Source organism: Puma concolor, chromosome B1 (assembly GCF_028749965.1).
Source record: "Puma concolor isolate L17-30 chromosome B1, mPumCon1.1.hap2, whole genome shotgun sequence".
Taxonomy (NCBI): Eukaryota; Metazoa; Chordata; class Mammalia; order Carnivora; family Felidae; genus Puma; species Puma concolor.
The window spans coordinates 87,063,969-87,086,472 of NC_141670.1; the positions used below are offsets into that span (position 1 = coordinate 87,063,969).

Below are 22,504 nucleotides of genomic sequence, written 5' to 3' on the forward strand. Positions count from 1 at the left end.
TGCCCTGCGACAAATTACTATCCACTCTGAGTCCATTCTTCATCTATCATGGAGTTGGAGGATTAATCAAGATAATATATGTAAAGCACTTAGCTTGATGCCTGGTACAGGGTAAGCTCTCAGCCAACTGGAATATTAAATGACAAGGATATCTTGAAACATTTAGTAAGCAGTGAATCAAATTCTTGGGTACAAACTTAGAAGTTTAGAGCTTTCTAGTGAAAACTATGGGAGGAGATTTGAAAAGCAGATAACCTTGACATTTGCAGAGATAACAGTCCCGGATTTTAACCAGTAGTTAAGAATTGTTGAAGTACCAATTGGAACTACATGTATGAAGCTTGTGAAAAATATCCTAACTTCAGATGTAAAAAATAAAAAGTACACAGGGTTCGTGTGACTTGTGATGAAAAATAATTTATTCGTTCAATTGAGACAAAGCCAGGAGCCTATATGAACATTTATGTATTTGGAAGTGCGGAGATTTGAGATCTTGGGATTTAGCGTTTCTAAATGTCAAGGGCCCTGACTGCCACCGCTGCTGATGTTTTATGATCCCTTCCCAATATGTTGTTGTATATTCAGTTGGTGCTTGTTACACGTGTAAGAAAAACTAAAGGATAAAAGCATTCATAAAAATTCAGCCACACACACGCAAATTTTAAATGCTTTAATTTTTTTTTACTTTTTAAATATTTTTTAACATTTTGTTTATTTTTGAGAGACAGAGCAAGACAGAGCTTGAGCCGGGGAGGGACAAAGAGAGAGGGGAGGCATAGAATCGGATGCAGGCTCCAGGCTCCAAGCTGCCAGCACAGAACCTGATGTGGGGCTCGAACCCCTGGACCATGAGATCATGACCTGAGCTGAAGTCAGACGCTCAACCGACTGAGCCATCCAGGTGCCCCCAAATTTTAAATGCTTTTAAAGAGTACCTTACTTTGGCACCTCGCGGCTGGAACTGGGTGAGCATCCATGTTTCAAACCCTGAAAAGAGGCATGATCACTCTTGTGTACGCCTAACTCTACTTGGAAATAGGGTTTTAAGTCTGACTCATAGCAGAAAGGAGAAAGATCATGGTCATTTCTAAAAATAACCTCAAAGTCCCCCAGAATGTTCTCAATGGCCCTTGAGCGGGGGCGCTGAGCAGTGCCCCAGCATTCCCTTGGGCCTCTGTGGCTGAGGTTACAGATGCCCACCAGGAGGGTGAGGCCCCTTTTAAGATGATCCTTTTCTTCCTGGAGCATTTCAGAATGGAGATTTCTAACTGCTCGTGGCTGACATTCCGTCCAGAGACCCAACCTTTCCCAATGATCAGGCTCAGAGAAGCTGCACCCTGGGATGGTCACAAGTATAGGTTTTAAACTCTTGGCTTTCAGGAAAATAGCCTGTGTGTATGTGTGTGTATTTTTACTTCATATGGTTTTTATTATGTAGTAAAGTTGTTTTCTCTCTAAAATAATGTTAGGAGTATATAAGACTGACAAGGGAAGAGTTCAGGAGTTGTGATAAGATTGTTCTTTTTCATGTTGTGTTGCTCTGCCCTTCACATAGATCTCCTTTTTTTTTTTTAAGTTTAAAAAAAATTTTTTTTAAATGTTTATTTTTTTGAGAGAGGGAGAGGGAGACAGAGCATGAGCGGGGGAGAGGCAGAGAGAGGGAGACACAGGAGCTCCAGGCTCTGAGCTGTAAGCACAGAGCCTGACGTGAAGCTCAGACTCACAAGCTGCGAGATCATAACCTGACCTGAAGTTAGACGCTTAACTGACTGAGCCACCCAGGCGCCCCCACATAGATCGCCTTTTAAAAAAGTACTCAAAACTTTTTTGACAAAACTCTTGTTAATACATGTCTGACATGCGTTTACTTTGGGTGTGGTCTTTGTTCTTAGGACTGAGTCCACCCCTCAGCACTTGGCACATGGGTATACAGCATGCCCTCGGTTCATTTGAATGAAAGTGAAGCTGGGGCGCCTGGGTGGCTCAGTCGGTTGGGCGTCCGACTTCGGCTCAGGTCATGATCTCACACTCCGTGAGTTCAAGCCCCGTGTCGGGCTCTGTGCTGACAGCTCAGAGCCTAGAGCCTGTTTCGGATTCTGTGTCTCTCTCTCTCTCTCTCTCTCTCTGACCTTCCCCCATTCATGCTCTGTCTCTCTCTGTCTCAAAAATGAATAAACGTTAAAAAAAAAAATTGAATGAAAGTGAAGGTAAGTATATAAATATGGAGGGAGAAAATGGTCTAGGATATTACTTTGCTCAGAGAAACCTACAATGTAAAAACTAAACTTTTTCATGAAAAGTCTTATAGAAGTCCAGCAGGCTTCTACAGAATTTGAGGTCCTCTGAGGTTTGAAATAAAACAGTCTAGAGCATTGTTTCTTAGTCCTGTTTGTGAGCTGTCCCGAATTATCACGAAATTAACTCAGGAGCATTTTATATGGACATAGGGTTTGTGTGTGTATGTGTATTTTTTAAAAAACTCAAACCAACAATTTCAGAATGTCAGAACTCCAACAGAATTCTTATTCTAGGTCAGAATTTCTAAAAACTAGGGGTCCTGGGCCAACTACCTCAGAGGAATTGAGGTCTTTATTAAATTTCTTTAGGGACACCTGGGTGGCTCAGTCAGTTAAGCGTCCAACTCTTGACTTTGGCTCAGGTCATGATCTCAGTGCCATGAGCTGGAGTCCTGACTCAGGCTCTGCACTGACAGTGGGGAGCCTGCTCTGGATTCTCTCCCTGCACCTCCCCCACTCGTGTGCGTGCGCTTGCTCTCTCTCTCTCTCTCTCTCTCTCTCAAAATAAATAAATAAATAAAAAAAATTTCTGTAGATACCTGTGCCTTCAACCTGTGTCCCACTCTGGATCCCACCTTGAGGTACTAAATCAGAAACTGTGCAAATGGGACCAAGAAATCTGCATTTGTAACAGCTCTCCAGGTCACTTTAGAGTTGGATAATGAATGGCCTAGAAAATTGAACCTCTAAATAAACCTCAAAAGATCCTTTCTAAGGGTGCTTAAATCTGGTAGACAGTTCTGGAAGTGTTTTTTGCACACTATCCACATTCTAATAAAATATCTAACACATGAATACTCTGCGTCCCTTTACAAATACATTAAATAAGCACGTCAAATTTATCCATGTGTTCACAAGCTTATGATCTGCTGATAGAATGAGAAGAGAATAACCCTATGAAAATTGATACAGTGAATCATCTTCTGGTTTGATCAGAGCAGATCAGAATGGCCAAAATGTTCTCTTTGAGCCTTTAAATTAGTTACAGCATCTGCAAACTGAAATTCCATTTCATCTTCAAGTCCTGGGAAATGGTTATATCTCTGATATGGTGAAGAAAGTTCACTCACACTTTTGGTTGGTGAGTGCAAAACTCCTTAAAGTCTTGGTATGGAAATTTAAAATTCAACCATGAAAATATCCAGCATTTTGAGTTCACACACTTGTCAAAACATCTGACCTTGGTAATGGCACATGAAATCTCTGGGTTTCAGTTTCAGCTTTCCTTTACACAATTCTCCTCATATGCTCTCTGGTTGTTCTGATTCCCTGAACCCATAGGGTCCTCAAAAATATTAAGCAGGGGACAGTCCACAAGCCATTTCCAGCATCTCAAAATAACCAAAATAAATTGTACATTTACTTAATTATCATGAAAACTCTAGGCAGACCACTATTTTCAAGTGCATACTTTGGGGAACAATTACATAAATTTGGTGTAGTTATTTGAGAGATTGCTCTAGCATTCATTTGTACAGCCTCACGAAGAAAAAGGAAGGCAGTTACAGTACAATGTGTTTAAGAATGCCACAAGAGCACGTGGACGGTCCCGGGATCAGGACTTGTGGGAGGGACTGTCAAGAGTGACTGTATAGAAGGTAATGTGTAAACTGATTGTGAAGGAAAAATAGAACTGGTCAGGTGAAGGAGTTGGATAAGAGTATATATAATGTATGCAAGGGCTCAGAGAGACAGAGAATGAACACTGTATGTCCTGAGAACTGCAAATAATTACGTCTAGCCAAAGACTTAGAGCTGATTGGTGTTGGGGGACAGGTGGAAAGGAAGAAGGTTACAGGTGATAGCTAAGACAGGAGAAGTAAGTAAGCAGAGATGAGGATTGAGTTGTGGAGGGCCTCTGTGCTGGATTTAGATGATGCTGAAGACAGTGGACAGCTCCAGAAAAGCTGTGCAGGTGAAGAATGGGCATGATCAGTTTCACACGTTATAAAGAAATTCACAGCCATAGTGTACAGAATGGGTTGGAGGGGAGCAAGCAAGCCTGGGGCAGAGAGAGTCATTCAGAAGCTGCTGCAGAAAACAGGAGAGAAGTGTTGATGATCTGAACTAATGCAGTGGCACTGGGGGTGGAAGATGAAAGTAAAATTCGAAGATGATAAGAACAGATAGTTCTTGAGGTATAATTGGGTGTGGGTGGTGGGGAAAGAGTGGAATCAAAGATGATTCCTGAAAACAGTGTGAGAGAGCATTATGACGATTAGCATCGGAGTCCAGTGCTGGTGATGAAGGCACAGCCAGACTCTGCCATCCAGGGTGTGGTGTGGGCTCTGCAGTCAGACCTGAGTCTGAATTTGAACCTGGGTTGAGCCACTTCCCCACCCCCAAACCCCAGCTCTGTAATTTTGTAATCTCACTTAATCTCTCTATGCCTGAAGTTCTTTCTCCATAAGACAGTTACAATAAAACCTACCTTTTAGAACCATTGTCTCCTATGAGACAAGGAATCTGATGGCTTACCCCAATGGCTTTCACCTTAAAGATCTCATTATTAATAGTAACCTCATCCTCTATAGTACCAGGCTCCGTCCATGATCCTGCCCAGTTTCATGCAAAATCAAGGACAAGGCAATACGAGTTTTTTTGAACTTACTAGCACTGCTAAAAGTCAAAAGGCAGAAAGAACCTCTTTTTGTATGTGGATATTCTGGCCCAGGGGACCCCTAAGGGAGCCCCTCCATGTCAGCAGAGGCCTGGTAATCTTAGCTATGTTCCTCATCCCTGTTATGGGTGTCATCTACCCCCACCAAAACACTGACCTTTTCCCTGTAGACCCATAAGACCAGCACATGACCTGTCCCAAAGGTTTTATATGAGGATAAAATACGATTCTGTGTGAAAGTGCTTTATAACCCCAAAGGCAAAGCTATTCTTCTTACTATTGGTCCAGCTGTCATATCACCCCTCCCAAACCATTCTGTCTCTCTCCGCCTCTCAGTTTCTCTCTGTGTCTGTCAGTTCCTCCCTCTCCCTACCCCCACCCCCACTTCTGTCTCTCTCTGTCTCTCTCATGTGCACACACACACACACACACACACACACACAGTTTCACAGAAACACAAGCTATCAAGCCACACAGTAGATGGGAGACTCACGCTCAAGCCATTATGGAGGAGGAATTGTTTCCTTCAGAGTAATTGACACATGATAGCAGCCCATATTGTCATAGGCACTGGATGAACAGCGTGCTTCAGCCCCTGCCACCGCAGCTTCCCTTAATGGGAGAAAACATTTATATGTAATAATAGTAATACAGGGACAAGGGAGCTGATGCTCAGTAAAGAGTTTCTGTGATTCTTCCACAAGGGCACAAATCATACTAAGAGGCTTCCAGGTTTGTACAGCAGAAGGACCAGGGAGTCCCTAAGATAAAGCCATTTGAGCTCAGACTCTTATCTGAGTCCTTGGGTGGCAGGGGCTCACAGGGATGCCTCCATATTCGGTGAACAGTCCTCCTGCTCATTGAGCAGAGTGCTTGTGAGTTCCTCAGCCTTCTCAAGCTCACAGGTTCTATCTCTTCCTGCCTACTTCCTTCTATCTTCCAAGAGGGGCGTAAGAGAATTAGACTCTCAGACCTCCTTTCCATACGGCAAAGGATGATGAAACAGACAATAGGGATACTAAGATTGCTCTAAACTGTTTTGGACACAACTAAACAAAACATGGAACTACAACATAGCATATTCAATGATGTCTTTCTTATATTCCCAAATGCTGATACATGAAATGTATGTCAAGATACTGGTTAAAGGGGCCAGCGGTAGAGAATATTAGGCCCTCAAGGAAATGGAAATACTCAGCAGTTCCATTCAGGTCACATGCTGAAAATGCATTTGATTTGAACCTCAACAATCTAGTGCTGTTCTACAATCTAGGACACGAATGCATTAGCACTTGGACTTGGGCTTGAATTGCAAATTTGATTTGTTGTTCATATTAAAAAAGCTACACCAGATGCTTAGAAAACATTAGGATTTTGCCAGCTAGGGAACAGAAATATTATCATTCTACCTATTTGTATTTTGAAGATCCAGAAAGCAGTCTATCTCCGTTGCAGTTTTGAGTATGGTATCACTGAATTTAAAGGTAGTAATAGCTAAGACTTAGTTTGGTGCTTACTGGGTACCAGGCTTGAAGTTAAGTGTTTTCCATATTATTACATTTAAGTTCATTCTCACAGTACCTCTATGAGCTAAATATTATTAACCCATTTTGCAGATACAGTAACCAAAACTTAGGAGAAATTAAATAAGTTTTCCAGGATTCATTCATTTAACATATAATTATCGACTATCAACTATGAGCTACTGGGGTCCCAGTAGTGAACAATACAGAAAAATCCCTCCCATCATATAACTCACTTTCTAATGGAAGGGATCACAGCTAACATTTATTAAGTACCAGACAACATTTATATGTATTAACTCTTAGGTGGAGGGAGGAAGTCTTGGGTTTAAACCCAGGCATTCTAACTACTGGGCCAAGGCTCCTGTTTTTGTATTACTGCCCTATACTTCCCTACCCAGGTAGGCCCCCTCAGCTGGGAAGAGATGAAACTTGGGGTTCCCAGACGGACCTACCTTTCAGCATGTTCTAAGCCACCACTGTTTTACAGAGGAACAAACAGACCATTTGTCTTTATTTCCCCATCCTGTCCCATCCATTTCATGGCCTAGAACAGAATGATGGACATGAACTTTCTAAAATAAACTCAGTTTCATTTGTACAAGTGCCTTTTTTTTTTTTTTAACATCGCTTCAGGTGGTGCCGAGGGCCCCAAGTCTTCTCTTCTTTAGGCCCTAAAGCTGTGATATTTGAACTTGCTGCTGTGTGTTAGGGCTACATTCAAATATCTGCCATGCCTATGATCACAACCACGATTTTCTGGTATGTTCAATAAATAACATAATGATCTAGCAGTTGCTACCTAATAGGATGGATTGAACCCGTGTTTTCTTTGAAGTCAAACTCCAGTGTGTCCTAGTTAGACCCTTGTTTTCAGCAATTCTGGGGCTTCTACCAAGTGAATGCAGACAGTGTTAGGTCTTGTGATTAAACATATAAGATTTGGGAACAGGGGTTAGACTGGATTTTTATTCAAGGACCTTTTCTGTTTACTTTTGAAATGGAATTCTCTACTTATGAGAGAATAGCAATAAAGTGGCACTGCTTAGAATCCCCCACATCATCTGCAGATTGGTTTTATTATACATAGGGTTCCTCCAGAGCCTTGGCAGTTCCACGTGTGAGTGAAGAATGGGGTCAGAGGGAATTCTGCTCCTCTCTTCCTTGCTTCTATAATACACTGCACCTTTGCCAAGAATAGGAGAGTGCCCAGGTGGAGGACCATTCTGCCTCCCCCCTCCTCATGCCGTCCTGCCTTCAACTCTGCAGAGTTACTGAAACCCCTTGTAACCTGACTTAGTCTTCCTTTGGTCTTTCAGCAGGCACTTCCCAGGAGCTACTCTTTGCCAAACTCTTTCACCAGAGCCCCACACATTGGCCCTTTGTGACAGAAAGGACGGGGGCATACAGATGAATTAGGTTTATAGTTAATAAATCCATAGGGTTAGCAAGAGTTTTCTAAATTGGACTTCTCAACTAAGTCCACCTAAGTGGACACAACACTCTGCAGGGTAAGAGTTCCCATTACTCTTGTAGAGTCTCCAAGTCTGGCCTTCCTTATGGTCAATAAGGCTGCCTCCTGCTCTGACTAAAATTCAACTCTTCCAGCTTCTGTGAGTTAGACAATAGAATTAATTATTCAATTTGTCATTACTTATTAACTGCTGCTATGAACCTGAACACTAGGTGCAGCCCCATGAATACACAGTAAACAAGTCAGTCATAGTCCCTGCCTTCTTGGAGCTCACTAAACAGACATTTATGCAGTTGCCCCAAAGTATGGGAGAAACTGTAATGGGGAAGTGGAGATTGCTTGGAAAAACTTATTCCAGGATATCCAACCCAGTATCGGGGGGTCAAAGAAGGTACCTAAAGTAGTTAGCGTGCAGAAGGGATGTAAGATTTCCTAGAGGAAGTAAAATCTAAGATATAACCTGAAAGATAGGTAGCTGTTAACCTGGGGGTGGGGAGACAGAGGGGGAAGAATATGTTTTTGGGGGGGGGACAACATGTACAATGCTCTGGAGGCCGAAGGAAGCTTGACACATTTAAGAACCTGAAAGAGTTTCAGGGGAGTTGATAGAAAATGTTTGGCAGGGGACAGGGAGGTGATGCCAGAGAAGCAAGAAGATGAGCCTGGAATGATGAGCAGAAACCAGGTGAAGTAGGCTCAGTCTGGATTTTAATCTAAAGGCAATGGAAATCATTTCAGGGTTATAAACAGGAAGGGCAGTATATATCTTGAAAGAGGTAGCAGTTTAGAGAATAGATTGTTGGAGAGCAAAGCAATGGACAAAAGAACAGATGAAGGAGTGAACGGATGGATGAATGGAGGCAAGGCAAAGAGACCAATCAGGAGACTATTACAACGATCTAGTGAGAGAAAATGGTATTCTGGCCTAGGGTAGTGGCAGTGAGGTTGGAGATGAGGGGGCATGTTAGAGGGATATTGTAGATGGAGAATCCATAGGACTTGGTGATTGGTGATGTGAGATGTTTTGAGAAGAATGCTCAGGTTTACAGTTTGGGTAGCTGAGGAGACATTGAGTGGGGAAGTGGGTAGATACTGAGACAGTTAACATGGGTGGGGATCGTGTTTGATAATCAGCTTAATGTTGAGACATGTGGTGTTTTAGATGCTTGTGAAGCATCCAGGAAGAAGATGTGGAGTTCAGCAGAGAATCCTGGACTGGGTACATTGTTATGGGGTCACCAGCCTAGAGAAGATAGTCAAAGCTGTTGTAATGGATGTAATCATGCAGGCCTGTAGAGTGGGCAGGAACAAAACGCATAAGACCAAATGACACTGAGAAAGAGCAAATGGAGAGAAAGAAGGAAATCCAGGAAAATGTGCTATCATGGAAAGCAACAGAAGCATGCTTTTAGAGACGTGTGAACTGCTAGATCCCAAAGTGTTGGGAGGTCAAGTAAATAAGAACTGAAAGGAAGTTACTACGGGTTATGTTAACCATTAATCTTCATCTCTGTGCTACTCAGTAAATGTGTTAAATTCCATGTTCTTAGAGTATGTTTAGTGTTTTTTTTTTTTTAAATATTGTTGATTTAATTCCTTGATGTCTTCAGTTAAGATGTGAGAAAAAGTTAAGATGGGTATTAACATCTTCCTTAAGTATAACACATTTGGGTCCAAGTCTCACATTTAACATCACTTTGGGAAATAATAATAGATGATTCTCTGCTGTAAGAGAAGTACTGCCTTTAACTGTCTCTTTTTCTTTTGTTCCCCACCCTCCAATCTTTAGTTTGTTTTCTGTCTTTCAGCCTCATGGGCTCTTCTTTTGGATAAAACCTTTTCCCACAGAATTTGAAGCCTGGCTACTTTTGAACTTAGACATAGAACGTCTTTCTTGTGTGTTCTAACGCATTTAAAAGTTAGTTCACAGCTACATCCCCTCGCTCAAAGAGTAAATGATGACTTGGAGGTTTACTTACCCTCTTTCCTGTGTCTTTTCCAGCTCCAAGAGACCGTGAAAAGGAAGTTGGAAGGAGCTCGATCACCACTTAATGGAGACCAACAGAATGGTGCTTGTGATGGGAATTTTTCTCCAACCAGCAAGAGAATACGAAAGGACATTCCCACAGGGATGGAAACCATCAACATGCCGCTGCCTTCAGCTTCTCCTCTTCACCAACTTGACCTGAAGCCTTCTTTGCCCTTGCAGAATAGCGGAAGTCACACGCCCGGGCTTCTAGAAGATCTAAGTAAGAATGGTAGACTCCCAGAGATCAAACTTCCTGTTAATGGTTGCAGTGACCTGGAGGATAGCTTCACCATCCTGCAGAGCAAGGACCTCAAGCAAGAGCCTCTAGATGACCCTACTTGCATAGACACATCAGAAACGTCTCTTTCCAATCAGAACAAGCTGTTCTCAGACATTAACCTGAATGACCAGGAGTGGCAAGAATTAATAGATGAGTTGGCCAACACGGTTCCCGAAGATGACATACAGGACCTGTTCAACGAAGACTTTGAAGAGAAGAAGGAGCCAGAATTCTCGCAGCCGGCGACCGAGACCCCTCTCTCCCAGGAGAGCGTGAGTGTGAAGAGCGACCCCTCTCACTCTCCTTTTGCACACGTCTCCATGGGCTCTCCCCAGGCGAGGCCTTCTTCTTCGGGTCCTCCCTTTTCTACTGTCTCCACGGCCACTAGTTTACCTTCTGCTGCCAGCACTCCCGCAGCTCCAAACCCCGCCAGCTCACCAGCAAACTGTGCTGTCCAGTCCCCTCAAACTCCAAACCAAGCCCACACTCCGGGCCAGGCTCCACCTCGGCCTGGAAATGGTTATCTCCTTAATCCGGCAGGAGTGACAGTGGCTGGTTCAGGGTCGGGCCCCATGGCGGTGCCCGGCTCCGACATGTCTCCAGCGGAACAGCTCAAGCAGATGGCTGCGCAGCAGCAACAAAGGGCCAAACTCATGCAGCAGAAGCAGCAGCAGCAGCAACAGCAGCAGCAGCAACAGCAACAGCAGCAGCAACAACAGCAACAGCAACACCAACAGCAGCAGCAGCAGCAGCAACAGCAGCAACATTCAAACCAGACTTCGAGTTGGTCTCCTCTAGGGCCTCCGTCCAGCCCCTACGGGGCAGCTTTCGCTGCAGAAAAACCAAATAGCCCAATGATGTACCCCCAAGCCTTTAACAACCAAAACCCCATAGTGCCTCCCATGGCAAACAACCTGCAGAAGACGACAATGAATAACTACCTCCCTCAGAACCACATGAATATGATCAATCAGCAGCCAAATAACTTGGGTACAAACTCCTTGAACAAACAGCACAACATTCTCACGTACGGCAACACTAAGCCTCTGACCCATTTTAACGCAGACTTGAGTCAGAGGATGACCCCGCCGATGGCCAACCCCAACAAAAACCCCTTGATGCCCTACATCCAGCAGCAGCAGCCTCCGCCCCCGCCCCCGCCACAGCAGCCACCCCCGCCGCCGCCACCGCCGCAGCTCCAGGCTCCCCGCGCGCACCTGAGTGAGGAGCAGAAGCGCATGCTCCTCCTGAAACAGAAAGGAGTGATGAGCCAGCCCATGGCTTACGCCGCGCTTCCGTCCCACGGTCAGGTAAGTGTGAGAGCGAGGCGCGCTTGGAGCGGTGCTGGTGGTGCGTTTCCCACTGCCCACGGGCGAGGCTCTCCACGCGGCCGTGGGGGCGGGCTGTAATTACCTGCAGAATCCTTCCTGTACCACCTCCTGTGGTTGCCGGGTTTGGGGTGTTTTTGTTGTTGCTGTTGTTGTTTCTTTTCTCCTAAGAGATGGGAAAGGTTGGTACGGGAGACTTTTCCTGTGTTTGGATGCCTAGGAGTCAAACTTCTTTCATTCCGGCCGGCAGAGAAGAAACCAGAAATCAGGTGAAGTTCTCACTGAGAGAGAGAGAGGCAGGCCATAGAGGTCGCAGGGCAAAACATGCTGATTCCTCTGTGGCATCTCTCCCGGGTCACATAGTCCTAGACTCTGGTTGGTGGCAAGGCCAGAGCACTTAGGGATGTCTGCATCAGCTTTATAAGGCCCTAAACCACCTTCACCTATCTTACTGAATGGCGAATAATGGAAATGTGGACTCTTGACGTTTCAAGGTGGGAGAGCTTTCTGTATTTTCAAAGGGAAGTGGAGGATAGATTTTCGTAGGCCCGTTCAGCATTTAAACATTTGTTGCTGAACTAGCACAGTCAGAAGCTGTTTCAACCTCGTGACCTGGGAGTGCAATGAAACCTCTCCAGTTCAGCTCTAATTCAGGAAAATTTGATGGTGAATATATATCTTAGTGCCCGATCAAAATAAATTTTCCTCTTTTCCCACTGTCTTTCTTTATGACATTCTGGTTTAGGGGTGTAGGGCTCTCAATGGTCTGTGGGAAAAATGAGTGGCAGTCAGTTGGGGAGTGTGAGTCCTCATTGACAAGCATTCACTCCCGTCATCCTGACCAGTGTAGCAAGCAGCCAAAGTTCCTTTTTTTTTTTTTTTTTTTTTTTTTTAACATTTATTTATTCTTGAGAGACAGAGCGTGAGCAGGGGAGGGGCAGAGAGAGAAGGAGACACAGAATCGGAAGCAGCCTCCAGGCTCCGAGCAAGCAGTCAGCACAGAGCCTGATGCGGGGCTCGAACCCACGAACTGAGAGATCATGACCTGAGCCGAAGTCGGACGCGCCACCAGTTGAGCCACCCAGGTGCCCCATGTAGCCAAAGCTCCTTAAACAAACCTTATCTCCCTTGAAGGAATAAGGGATTGGAGAAATGCACTGATCTACTGACTTTCCTCCAACATGGGTGAACTCATTGTGCCTTAGTCCTCTTAGGATGATGACATTTGCCTCGTAGTTGAGGATTTTGCACAAGAGTCTTTGCTTTAAGGGCTCTCCTCTGCAAACAGGTTCTAACTAGTGCTTGGATGTGTGTCCACAATTGGAAACATTCTAGCACTGGGAAGTACTGCAGGCAGATCTCGCGTCACTAGGGGCTGTTGGCATCTTGCATGTCCCAGTATGGCCGCCCCACCCCACACCCACCTTCCCTGAGCTCCGTGGAGGCTGCACAGGAGGAGCCCGTGCTGGCCTGCAGAGACAGGCCTGAGCTCTGTGGCTCGATTCTTGTCCTTCACAGCCTTCCAACCCCAAAACCTCACAGTGGTTTCTTGTCTGCACATGCCGGCCAGCTCCAAAGAAATTCTGTCTGGAGGGATAGAAATACGGTTTGGTTTCCAACAACTGTAATCAGCAGCTGGTAGAAAAACACCATTGAAATGGGAGCTTTTATGTTTTATCTTGGTCTCATTAAAAAAAACAAAATGCCGTTGGAAAATGCAACATTTTATACACTTCAATATTAGGTTCTGAAGGAGGTAAAAATGTAGGCAACGAGCAGGGATGTTTGTTGTAGCCCGGACGCGTCAGACATTTATGAGATCACAGGCTGTCAGAATGGTCTGTTGTTAATCTTAATACAAATTGTGCTCCTACACTTGCTGATTTTACGGGAGCTACAGAAAGGTATTTCCTCCGAGCCAGACCTAGGATGATTAATTCCACCTCACAGGCTCTGCAGACACGTGGGTGCCGTGTGAACCCATCCTCACTTCCCACCCTCATTAAATGTCTTGAAATTTGCTAACTGGGGACGAAGTTCTTGTCTTTGCTGGAACACAAATTTTAAAGGTACTTATTTCAGGTCCTTATGCTTGCCTAACTGTGAGTAACTGAAGCCTTGAGCCACAGAGGTCATGCTTTGAAAGGACTCAGTCAAGTGTAGAAACAAAAGTGATGGTTTTCTGGATTAAATCTGTGGGCTCCTCCTCTTTTCCTTCCATCTCATGAGGTACTTTCAGGGTAGACAGAATCCGCCTGTTTGAGGCCTCATTAGAATAATCACTTCTTAACCTCAAAAAGAACCATCAAGCAAAAAGCACACTTTTTAATGAAATAGTAACTCGCCACTGTTTGAAACAAGCTTCAAAATACATATATAAACATGTGAATATCTTTCTGCAAACATACCATTTATTTCATGCTTTTACCTGATTGTGGAGCAGTATTTACATAGCTCTCAGAATAGTTAATTACACTATATGCAAGTACATTGCACAAATATGAGCTCAAATTACAGGCATGATATAAAATATAATTAGACATAGGTGTAGTTCAAATTTGTTTTCTGCTGTTGCTAGTGAAAATTCACTTTACTGTTTGTTGGCCACAAGGACCACGATCAACACTTAGTTTTAATGAGTGACTGGAAAATCAAAGCCAATAATACTAAAACATTTATTTTAAGGTAATTATCTTATACAGATGTTTACTTACTTGGGATATTTACAGAAAATGCCGTTTCTTTCAGAAATGAATAGAAATTCACTCACCTGGATATTTTTTTAAAAGAGGGGACCAAAAACTAGGAACAAAAAAGCTTCTTTAAAAATTCCAAATATGTTTTATTTAGTAATTCTGCTACTCAGAATTCATATATTACCCCTTACAATTAGAAAATTAAACAAAGATTTATGTACAAAGATTATGCTCATGATGTTAACTTATGATAGTGAAAAATGGGGACCAAAATAAATATTGTGGAAAAATAAATAACGTACATGAAAATCAGGATATTAATGAGTGATTAATCACATGGAAATGCTCATAAGATGAGTGAAATAATCAGATCATACGATAGCTTGTATGTTACAATCCAGATTGTGTTTTTCAATATGTATAGAGAAATATTGAATAGCTGAAATATTAGGAGTGGTATTTGGGGTTGGTAAAATTATAAGTGATTATTATCTTCCTCTTTATACTTAACTGAGTTTTCTAAATTTTCTACCATACATGTATGTTAATTCTGTCATCAGGAAAAATACTTTTTAAACAAAGGAGATCCCCTATTTTAAAAAAGGTTTATGCTTCACTAATTCTTTTTTTTTTTTTTAATGTTTATTTATTTTTGACAGAGAGAGAGAGACAGAGACAGAGACAGAGCATGAGCGGGGGAGGGGCAGAGAGAGAGGGAGACACAGAATCCGAAGCAGGCTCCAGGCTCCGAGCTGTCAGCACAGAGCCTGACAAGGGGCTTGAACTCACAGACCACGAGCTCATGACCTGAGCTGAAGTCGGATTCTCAACCAACTGAGGCGCCCCTTCACTAATTCTTTTTTAAAAATCCTTATTTATCCACTTTGCCAGTTGGATTGAAGTGATACCATTATTTTCTATTCATTTACATATATTCGTTGTGAATCCCCACTTCTAGAGATGGCTCTAAAACCCGCTCCCCACACTCACTCTCTTTTCCTTTTTCTTTCTGCATCCTCTTTTTACTTTTTTTCTTAATTCCCATAAAATTTCAACTGAAACAGTGACATTGAAAGTATCAATAAAATTTCCACCATTACAAGCTTTAGAATCTTCTCTGGGTTATGTTCTTCTGTTATTTCTTTGATCATTTCTCCTTTTCCTTTTTTTTTTTTACTTTCTGGAATCTGTGTTCATCATATATTGGACCTTCTGGATTGCTCTCTAATTTTTAAAGCATGTGTTTCTGGGTTGAAATAACCAGAACTTACTTTGTTCATGTCTATCTATTATCTTTTCCTAATCTCATTTCTCAAAGGCAAGATCTTTCTTTCTTTCTCTCACTCTCACTCTTTCTCTCTCTCCCTCTCTCTGTCTCTGCCTCTCTCTCTTTCTCTGTGCATGTCTGTCTCTCTGTTTTCGCTGTTTCTCATGGTACCTAACACTGTGTCTTCAACATAACGATGTTTAATAAATCATTAAACATGGCAATTATCAAAGTTCAAGCCCAAACTGTGTTTACTTGATTATCAGCTCCAGTGGAGAGAGCATTAGTAAAAATAACACAGAGCTGCTTTTGAGATCAAATAGAAGAACTGGAAAGACAGGTCTAAAAAGAATCCTGTGATAGGAGGTGGTTATCTTGAGCCAACAGAACAACGAGTTTGCTGGGACAGCAAACTCAGTCTCTGCGTCTGACAAACAAAAAACAGTGGAGCAGCTTTGAAAGAAGTAAACCAGAAGCAAGAGACTGCCTCCTGGTCAAGGAAGGTTCCAGGGATACCCAAAAGCCAAAACTAATTCCTCCATGGAACTGTGGAAAGTGATTAATTTCCAAAATGTGAAGTTAATTTTTAGTAGTTACTATCCTAGGACTAGATAAATCATAGACTACTGTGCTACTTTGTTCTTTACACGGCCTTTGCCGTGTGTGGCTGTGGATGCCACAGTGAGAATATGTGTGCTCAGATTTTGTAGAATGTTTTTCCCTTTCAATTTTATTTTGCCAAAATTTGCTGGGTACCATGTGAGATATAGTATTATGAGCTTTTTAGCCATAAAATCTACATAAAAAGCACAGACCTCTCGTATTCACAGCCATCTTGGAAATCTCTTTGGAAATGCATTTTCCTTATCTTTAAAAACCTGGAGCTCCTTTGTTTAGTTTTCTCAAAATACGTTGTTTATTTTATCCAAATAATACATGACACAGTTTCAAAAGTCAAATAGTATTGCAAGGCTTCTGGGGAGAAGCAGGAGTGCACTGCTTCATCCCCTCCATTCTTAAGCTGTTTTCAATCTTATTCATCTCCATCAACTGCTGTTTCTCAATTTTTCAATTAGTTGGCTCTATAGAAGATGAGGATTTAACCTGCTTATACTACCTCCTTACAAACAAACATAAACCCCCTCGCCACACACAGAGTCTCTTTTTCTTTTCCCCAAACTCTCAATATAACTAGTTATAGCACAAATTACGATTTTAAAGTATTCCGTATTTACATGAGTTATTTTTGCATTGCACATTACAATTTCATTATGTAGCATATTACGATTCTATTTCCTTTCTTGTACAACTTTTTGTTTTCCCTGGAGTTAATAATGACCTCTTTTTTTTTTTAATTGGTGTTTTCCTTACAGCTACCTTGAATCCATCCTCAAACTTGTCTGACTCTGTAAAACTTGAGGTATGATCAAATATCAAACAATCTATTTTTCTTATATTTTCTTTCCAATTTTTCCCTCTCCCTTCTCTCTTCTCTTTCTCTTCCTCGATTGCTCTTTCTTTCCTTCAGTGCCTCTCCTGAAGGTTTATACCCTCTTGCTCCAGGCTTCTTCTGTCTACAGTTTTCTTGGTCTGTTACTTAACTGAAGTACTGTCACTGCCCCTCACCATTATTCCTGGAATGTTTCACCCCTCTCTGAGTCGCATTACCTCTTTTCTTGATCCCTCTATGTCTTTCTTGGCTTAGTCTTTCAAACTGCTGGAGCACATCCTCAGAACTTCTTAAGAAAGGGCACTCGAGAGATTGTTTTCGTGAAAACTATTTTTGAAAATAACTTTATCCTCACATTTTACGAACAGCTTGCCAGTTGTAGCATTATACTTTAGAAACATTTTGGTCAGAATTTCAGAGACATTTCTTCAAGATCCTGTGGCTTTCATACTGTTGGAAATCTAGTGAAATTTGGATCCCCCATTCTATGTATGTAATGCTTTTTTTTTCCCCACTCTGAGAGCTTTCCAGATCTTCTCTGTATTCCTGAAATTTCATAACGATATTGCTTAACATAGCCATTTTTCATTCACTGTGTCTGGTACTATGAACTTTTTCTTAAGAAATCTGGAAAAAATGTTCTTAGGATGTGTTCTTGTATTATTTCTTTGATTATTTCTGCCTTCCTTTTTCTCCATTTCTAACTTCCTGGAACTTTTCCTCATCATGTATTGGACCTCCTGGATTCTTCTCTAATTTTCCTATCTTTTCAATTTTCCATATCTTTGACCTTTTGTTCTATGTTTTATGTGGTTTCCTTAACCTTATCCTCCAACTCTAAAATTAAATATTTTATTTTATTTATCACATTTCAAAGTTCCATAAGTTCTTTCTTGTTCTCTCATTTACCCTTTTTGATTTGAGGATATTACCATTTAAATTAAATTACATTTTCTCTTAATCTCTGCTTTGTCTCGGTTTCTCCCAAGCACCCTTTACCCATATGTTCATTTGATTTTTCTTTCTTTCATGTTAGAAGCTTTTCTCAAATGTCTAATTATTTTAAGGATGAGGCACAATATAGCTAATTAGTTGCTCTGTGTGCTCAGACAGGGCTTGTCATATGTGGGACTTTGCTATAGATGGATCGGGCTAGGACCCAGCCATTTCACTGGGTCAGTGTCTGTAGATTTTTACCCACTATGGCCAGTCAGAAAAGATTCCTTCAGTCTCACTACTGAAATTTGTAAATCTGGAGGCTGGCTTTTTAGAACTGAGCAGAGGAAGGGAGCTGGTAGGTGGAGGCGATGGTGAGGGGCATCTCACTAAATATTATGTAGATTTTCAATCAACTCCCTGTCTTTGTATGGCTCCTCAGTTCACCCTCAGCTAGGGCTGGGATCCAGGATTCCAAAGACTTGTGGCTTAATCTTTCTCTCAGTAGTGTACCTTCCTACTTTCAGTGTGGGGGAGTATATCTGGTCGACCTCTTAATTATACAGGACTTAAACCAATTTTACTTTTGTGTGAGCCCCACCTCCCACCCTGGTATTTAGAGGTCCTTCTAATTTCTGAGAATTTATAGCATTCTTTGGCTTGAATCATCTTGCTTTATTTTTGGCTTCCCCTACGCGCAGGCTTAGATTTAGCCTTCTCTAAGCTGCTAATTGTTTACCACTCAGCCATCTGATTTTCATCTTCCAAAATTTTGTTGATACCCCTCAATTGCTGTTGCTATCTCCCATCCTCTTTGTTCTTGAGTGTTTAATCATTTTTATCCCTTTATTTTCGTTGCAATGAGGCATTGGAGGAAGCCAAGATAAATGTGAGTGTTCAGCCTACCAGAGGCTCCCTCAGTGGCTTTCAGCATTTTTCTATCTGAATATCGAATATTGTCTAATATGAAAATTTATGTTTTACAGCAAATTTCACATTATTGCTTCTAACATTTGGGGCTTTAATAGAGCTGGTTTCATAAAACCTAAAGTGCTCCCTTACCATAAAATTTACATATGTCAAATACATGCCTTCAAAAGGACAGCAGTGTCAACATGATTGTCGTGCTTCTTTAGAATAAGATCTCGTGATTATAAGCATTGAATAGTTTTTAGAATCTTGAAAATATTGACTTACTTCAAGGACTATAAAAACAATTTAGGTTCCATGACCCTGACAAAGCCAATAGTATCCGGCAACTCAGATGCAAGGTAAAATATTGACAGAACACTCATCACTGACTGAATCCACGGCCTCCCGGCTGAGGGGAAACCAGTGGGCAGAAGTGCTACAAAACTCCAGAAAATAAATGAAGTGTTCGTATTGATGGGTGTAATAAGTAATTTCCATAAACACACTGGCATATTTTGAAAATCCTGATTGATATTCTGTCAGAGTCTTAGAAATATGAGGCGAAGAGTAAATAGCAGAAAAGAAAAAGTTTTAGGAATTTGTTATGTGATAGTTTTGTGCAAGAAATAGTGCCTAATGAGAATACCCCTTAAAGGCTTCATGGGACACGAATATTCTTGCTTAACGAGAGCGCTTACACCCCAACAGTCAGTGGTTCCAAAGCTTTTGTGGGCCTGAGAATCACCTGGGGAAATTGTTCAAGATGCTGGTAATCAGATTCTATTGCCAAAGACTCAGAGTCAGTAGGTCTGGGATGGGGCCTGGGGGTGTGCATTTTAATAAGAAACCCACCACCACTACCCTTTTCTAATGGAGAAATTGTACATGAGATAACTCAATCTGCAATTAAAACAACTTGTTTATTTCACACTCGATATTTGTATATGGCAGTTATTGCCTTAGAACTATAAATTTTGTAGGGTCTGAGCCTGTATCATTTCAAGTAAGATGGGAAAATTAGGTTACTTTGCACTTAATGGATTTCTTTTTCTTAGGATAGAGTGAGATTTTAAGAGATCAAATCTTGTGGATTCTAGCTATGTTTTGTAAATCATAGACTTACTCCTGTTGATTGTCTTAATAGGACAAAGCAGTCCATCCTCCACTGTTTGCCACCCACCCATTCCCACCTGGGGGAAGGATGGAATTTCCCTCATCTGTCCAAGAGAGTGTTGGCTGTCCATTCCTCTGTTTCAGGACCAACTGAGAGTGTGGCCTTGTGTGAGCTGACCTGCTTCCCTCAGGATCTGTAGGAAGAGAGACTGTCATGGAATGGAAGTTCACACATTAGAGGAAGCACAAGGCTTACTTAAGTCTTCTTTGGTGGGGACATCCTCCTTGGGCAAGACTGCTTGCAGACACATCAGGAGAGCCACGACTCTTCTGTTCCATATTCTGACACTGTTAGATCAAGGATGGAATTCAGGCACGCTTCCCAGGTGTTCCTGAGCTTTGAGGTGGTGCTGGAGTCCTGTTTTCATTCTGTTTTCTGAGTTTGAGATTCCCTTCCTTTCAAGGTCATTCACTGTACAAGAGCCCCCACTGCCCAGTGCCTCCCAATGGATATCCAGTGCATTCACACATAAGAGAGGAGGTCCGGCTTTGTTTTCTCCCTGGCAAGAGTCTGTTGGGCTAAGGGTCTGTCGCAAGTGTGGAAAATTGTGAAATTGACCAAGCATACTCTCCTGTGTATATTCACTTCTAAAATTCTAAATCTTGTGGACTAAAAAGAGATACCAGAGTAATATCATCTACAGTGTCCCACAGTGTGCACTCTGGTCAGGGAGGTAAGGAGACACACAGGTTAAGTCAATACAAGGCAGCAAGTGGGTAAGTGCCACCTTACTAAATTCTCTATTAGGGATTATGGGCAGAGGGAAGGCGAGGGTCAGTACAGTCTGGAGTAGAAAAGAGCAGCTTCCAAGGGGAGATAAGCTTTGAGTGGACCAAGAATGACCAGGAGTTAGAGCAGATGGTGAGTGAGTGGAAAGGCATTCTGCTTCAAGCAAACGGTTGTTCCTTATGTGGGCAATGCAGACTATAGCCAGGCTGGAGAGAGAGGTTTATGTTGGGGAATAGTGAGGTAAAATGTATGGGACTTTCTACCATTTCAAGTTGGAGATGGTAAGAATCTCTATGTGGATGTGTCCTTTACAATTTACGGGAAAACAGGCACCGCAGCATTTAAAGGAAAGAAGCAACAGAACTTGGTGATTGAATATATGATAAGATGAAAGGGAAATGAATCAAATATTTATGATCATGAGATTAAATATTAGGGTAGTATAATAGTTTCTGAAAGATGACGATTAAGTCATATATAAATCTAAATATCAAATCTTAGTAATTATTTACCTTATTCTTCTGATATGTATTTCTCATTTGCTGAGATACTTGTTCCACACTTCACAAAAGGTGTGAAGCAAGCTCATGGCAATTTTTTAAAAATTTGTGTTAAATTGAGCCTCAAATAGCTACTCCTGTGTTTTATAGTTGGACTTTTTGTTTTTGCAAGCTTTTAGTTTTCAATAAATCCATATTACTATGAAAATGTTTGTTTTCTTTATTTAGAGTAGTAACAGACTATCATATGTTCCTTTTGCTTAATATTTCTCTATTAAGGATTTATTTGGTCACATCATATCTATTAAAGGGAGCACTCTCTAAAGAGAGTCACTATGCAAGTATATTAGAGGAACAGAATTCCTCTAATAAGTTTTAAAACATATTATGTCATCCTTCATTAACTATTTATAGCAACTCTCGGCTTTTCTGGAGGTTATAAAACTCCTTGGAAAAAAATTTTCCTATTTTCCTATTCAGAGATACTGTATTATATCTTGGTTCCTGAGCAGGTTTCTCTGGAATTAATCTTTTTTATGGCACCAAATGGCTTGCATCTGACCCAATGCATAAAGAATCAAAATACCTTTCATGTTAGTTAGATTTCCAATACACTGTCATGATTAGTTAATATGATTCATGAGATTATGCAGGTTACCTATACATTTTTATTTACTGAACAGTAAATATTGACCCCGGATGGTATCTAAACTGATAACTCCCATTTATTAATATTATGATTTCCTAGAAGAGGTTTATAAACATACTTGCATCCTCTAATTGCTTTTGCATCTGAGATGTTCGAAAGTTTATTTGAGCTTCTTTTCTGCACTGGGCTCTAGCCAGTTCATACAAAGGACATTAATGGGCTTATTAAGGCAAGAATTACTTTCAGTGCCCAGCTGAAGCTGGGAAAGCTGGTGCAAGCAAAATGGTGTAGAAAGTGGTCCATGTCGGGCCATCTCAAGTTTTACTGGTGCCTTGTTGAGAATTAGCAAAAAGTCACCCTTTCTGAGCAGGCAGACTGCAGCCACAGCCCCTACGGCACCCAGGTGTGATGGCAACCTCCCTCGTACCCTCCCATGCACACAGTTTGTTATCCGCAGACTGCACACTCATAGGTAAGGGCTCTGGGTGCACCTGCTCATTCCCTAAAAGTTGCTAGATGCAGAGCAGAGAGTCAGCCCCTCCGGTCAGTGTGCTAAGACTCTGAGTAACATGTGCCACCGGCGCTGTGATGTGTCCGTGCTGTGGCTAGTCAGGGCCTGGAGTGTTACTCTGTCGGGCAG

At 41.9% G+C, this 22,504-nt stretch overlaps 1 protein-coding gene across 2 annotated transcripts in view; it reads left to right on the forward strand.

Annotated features, from left to right (window-relative positions):
• Window positions 1-22,504, forward strand: part of MAML3 (mastermind like transcriptional coactivator 3) — a 418,575-nt gene that overhangs the window by 236,547 nt on the left and 159,524 nt on the right. For both annotated transcript variants that reach the window (XM_086704197.1, XM_086704198.1), the window contains exon 2: window positions 9,917-11,533. In XM_086704197.1, coding sequence (XP_086560323.1) covers window positions 9,917-11,533 — 1,617 coding nt within the window. The remainder of the gene's footprint in view (window positions 1-9,916; window positions 11,534-22,504) is intronic.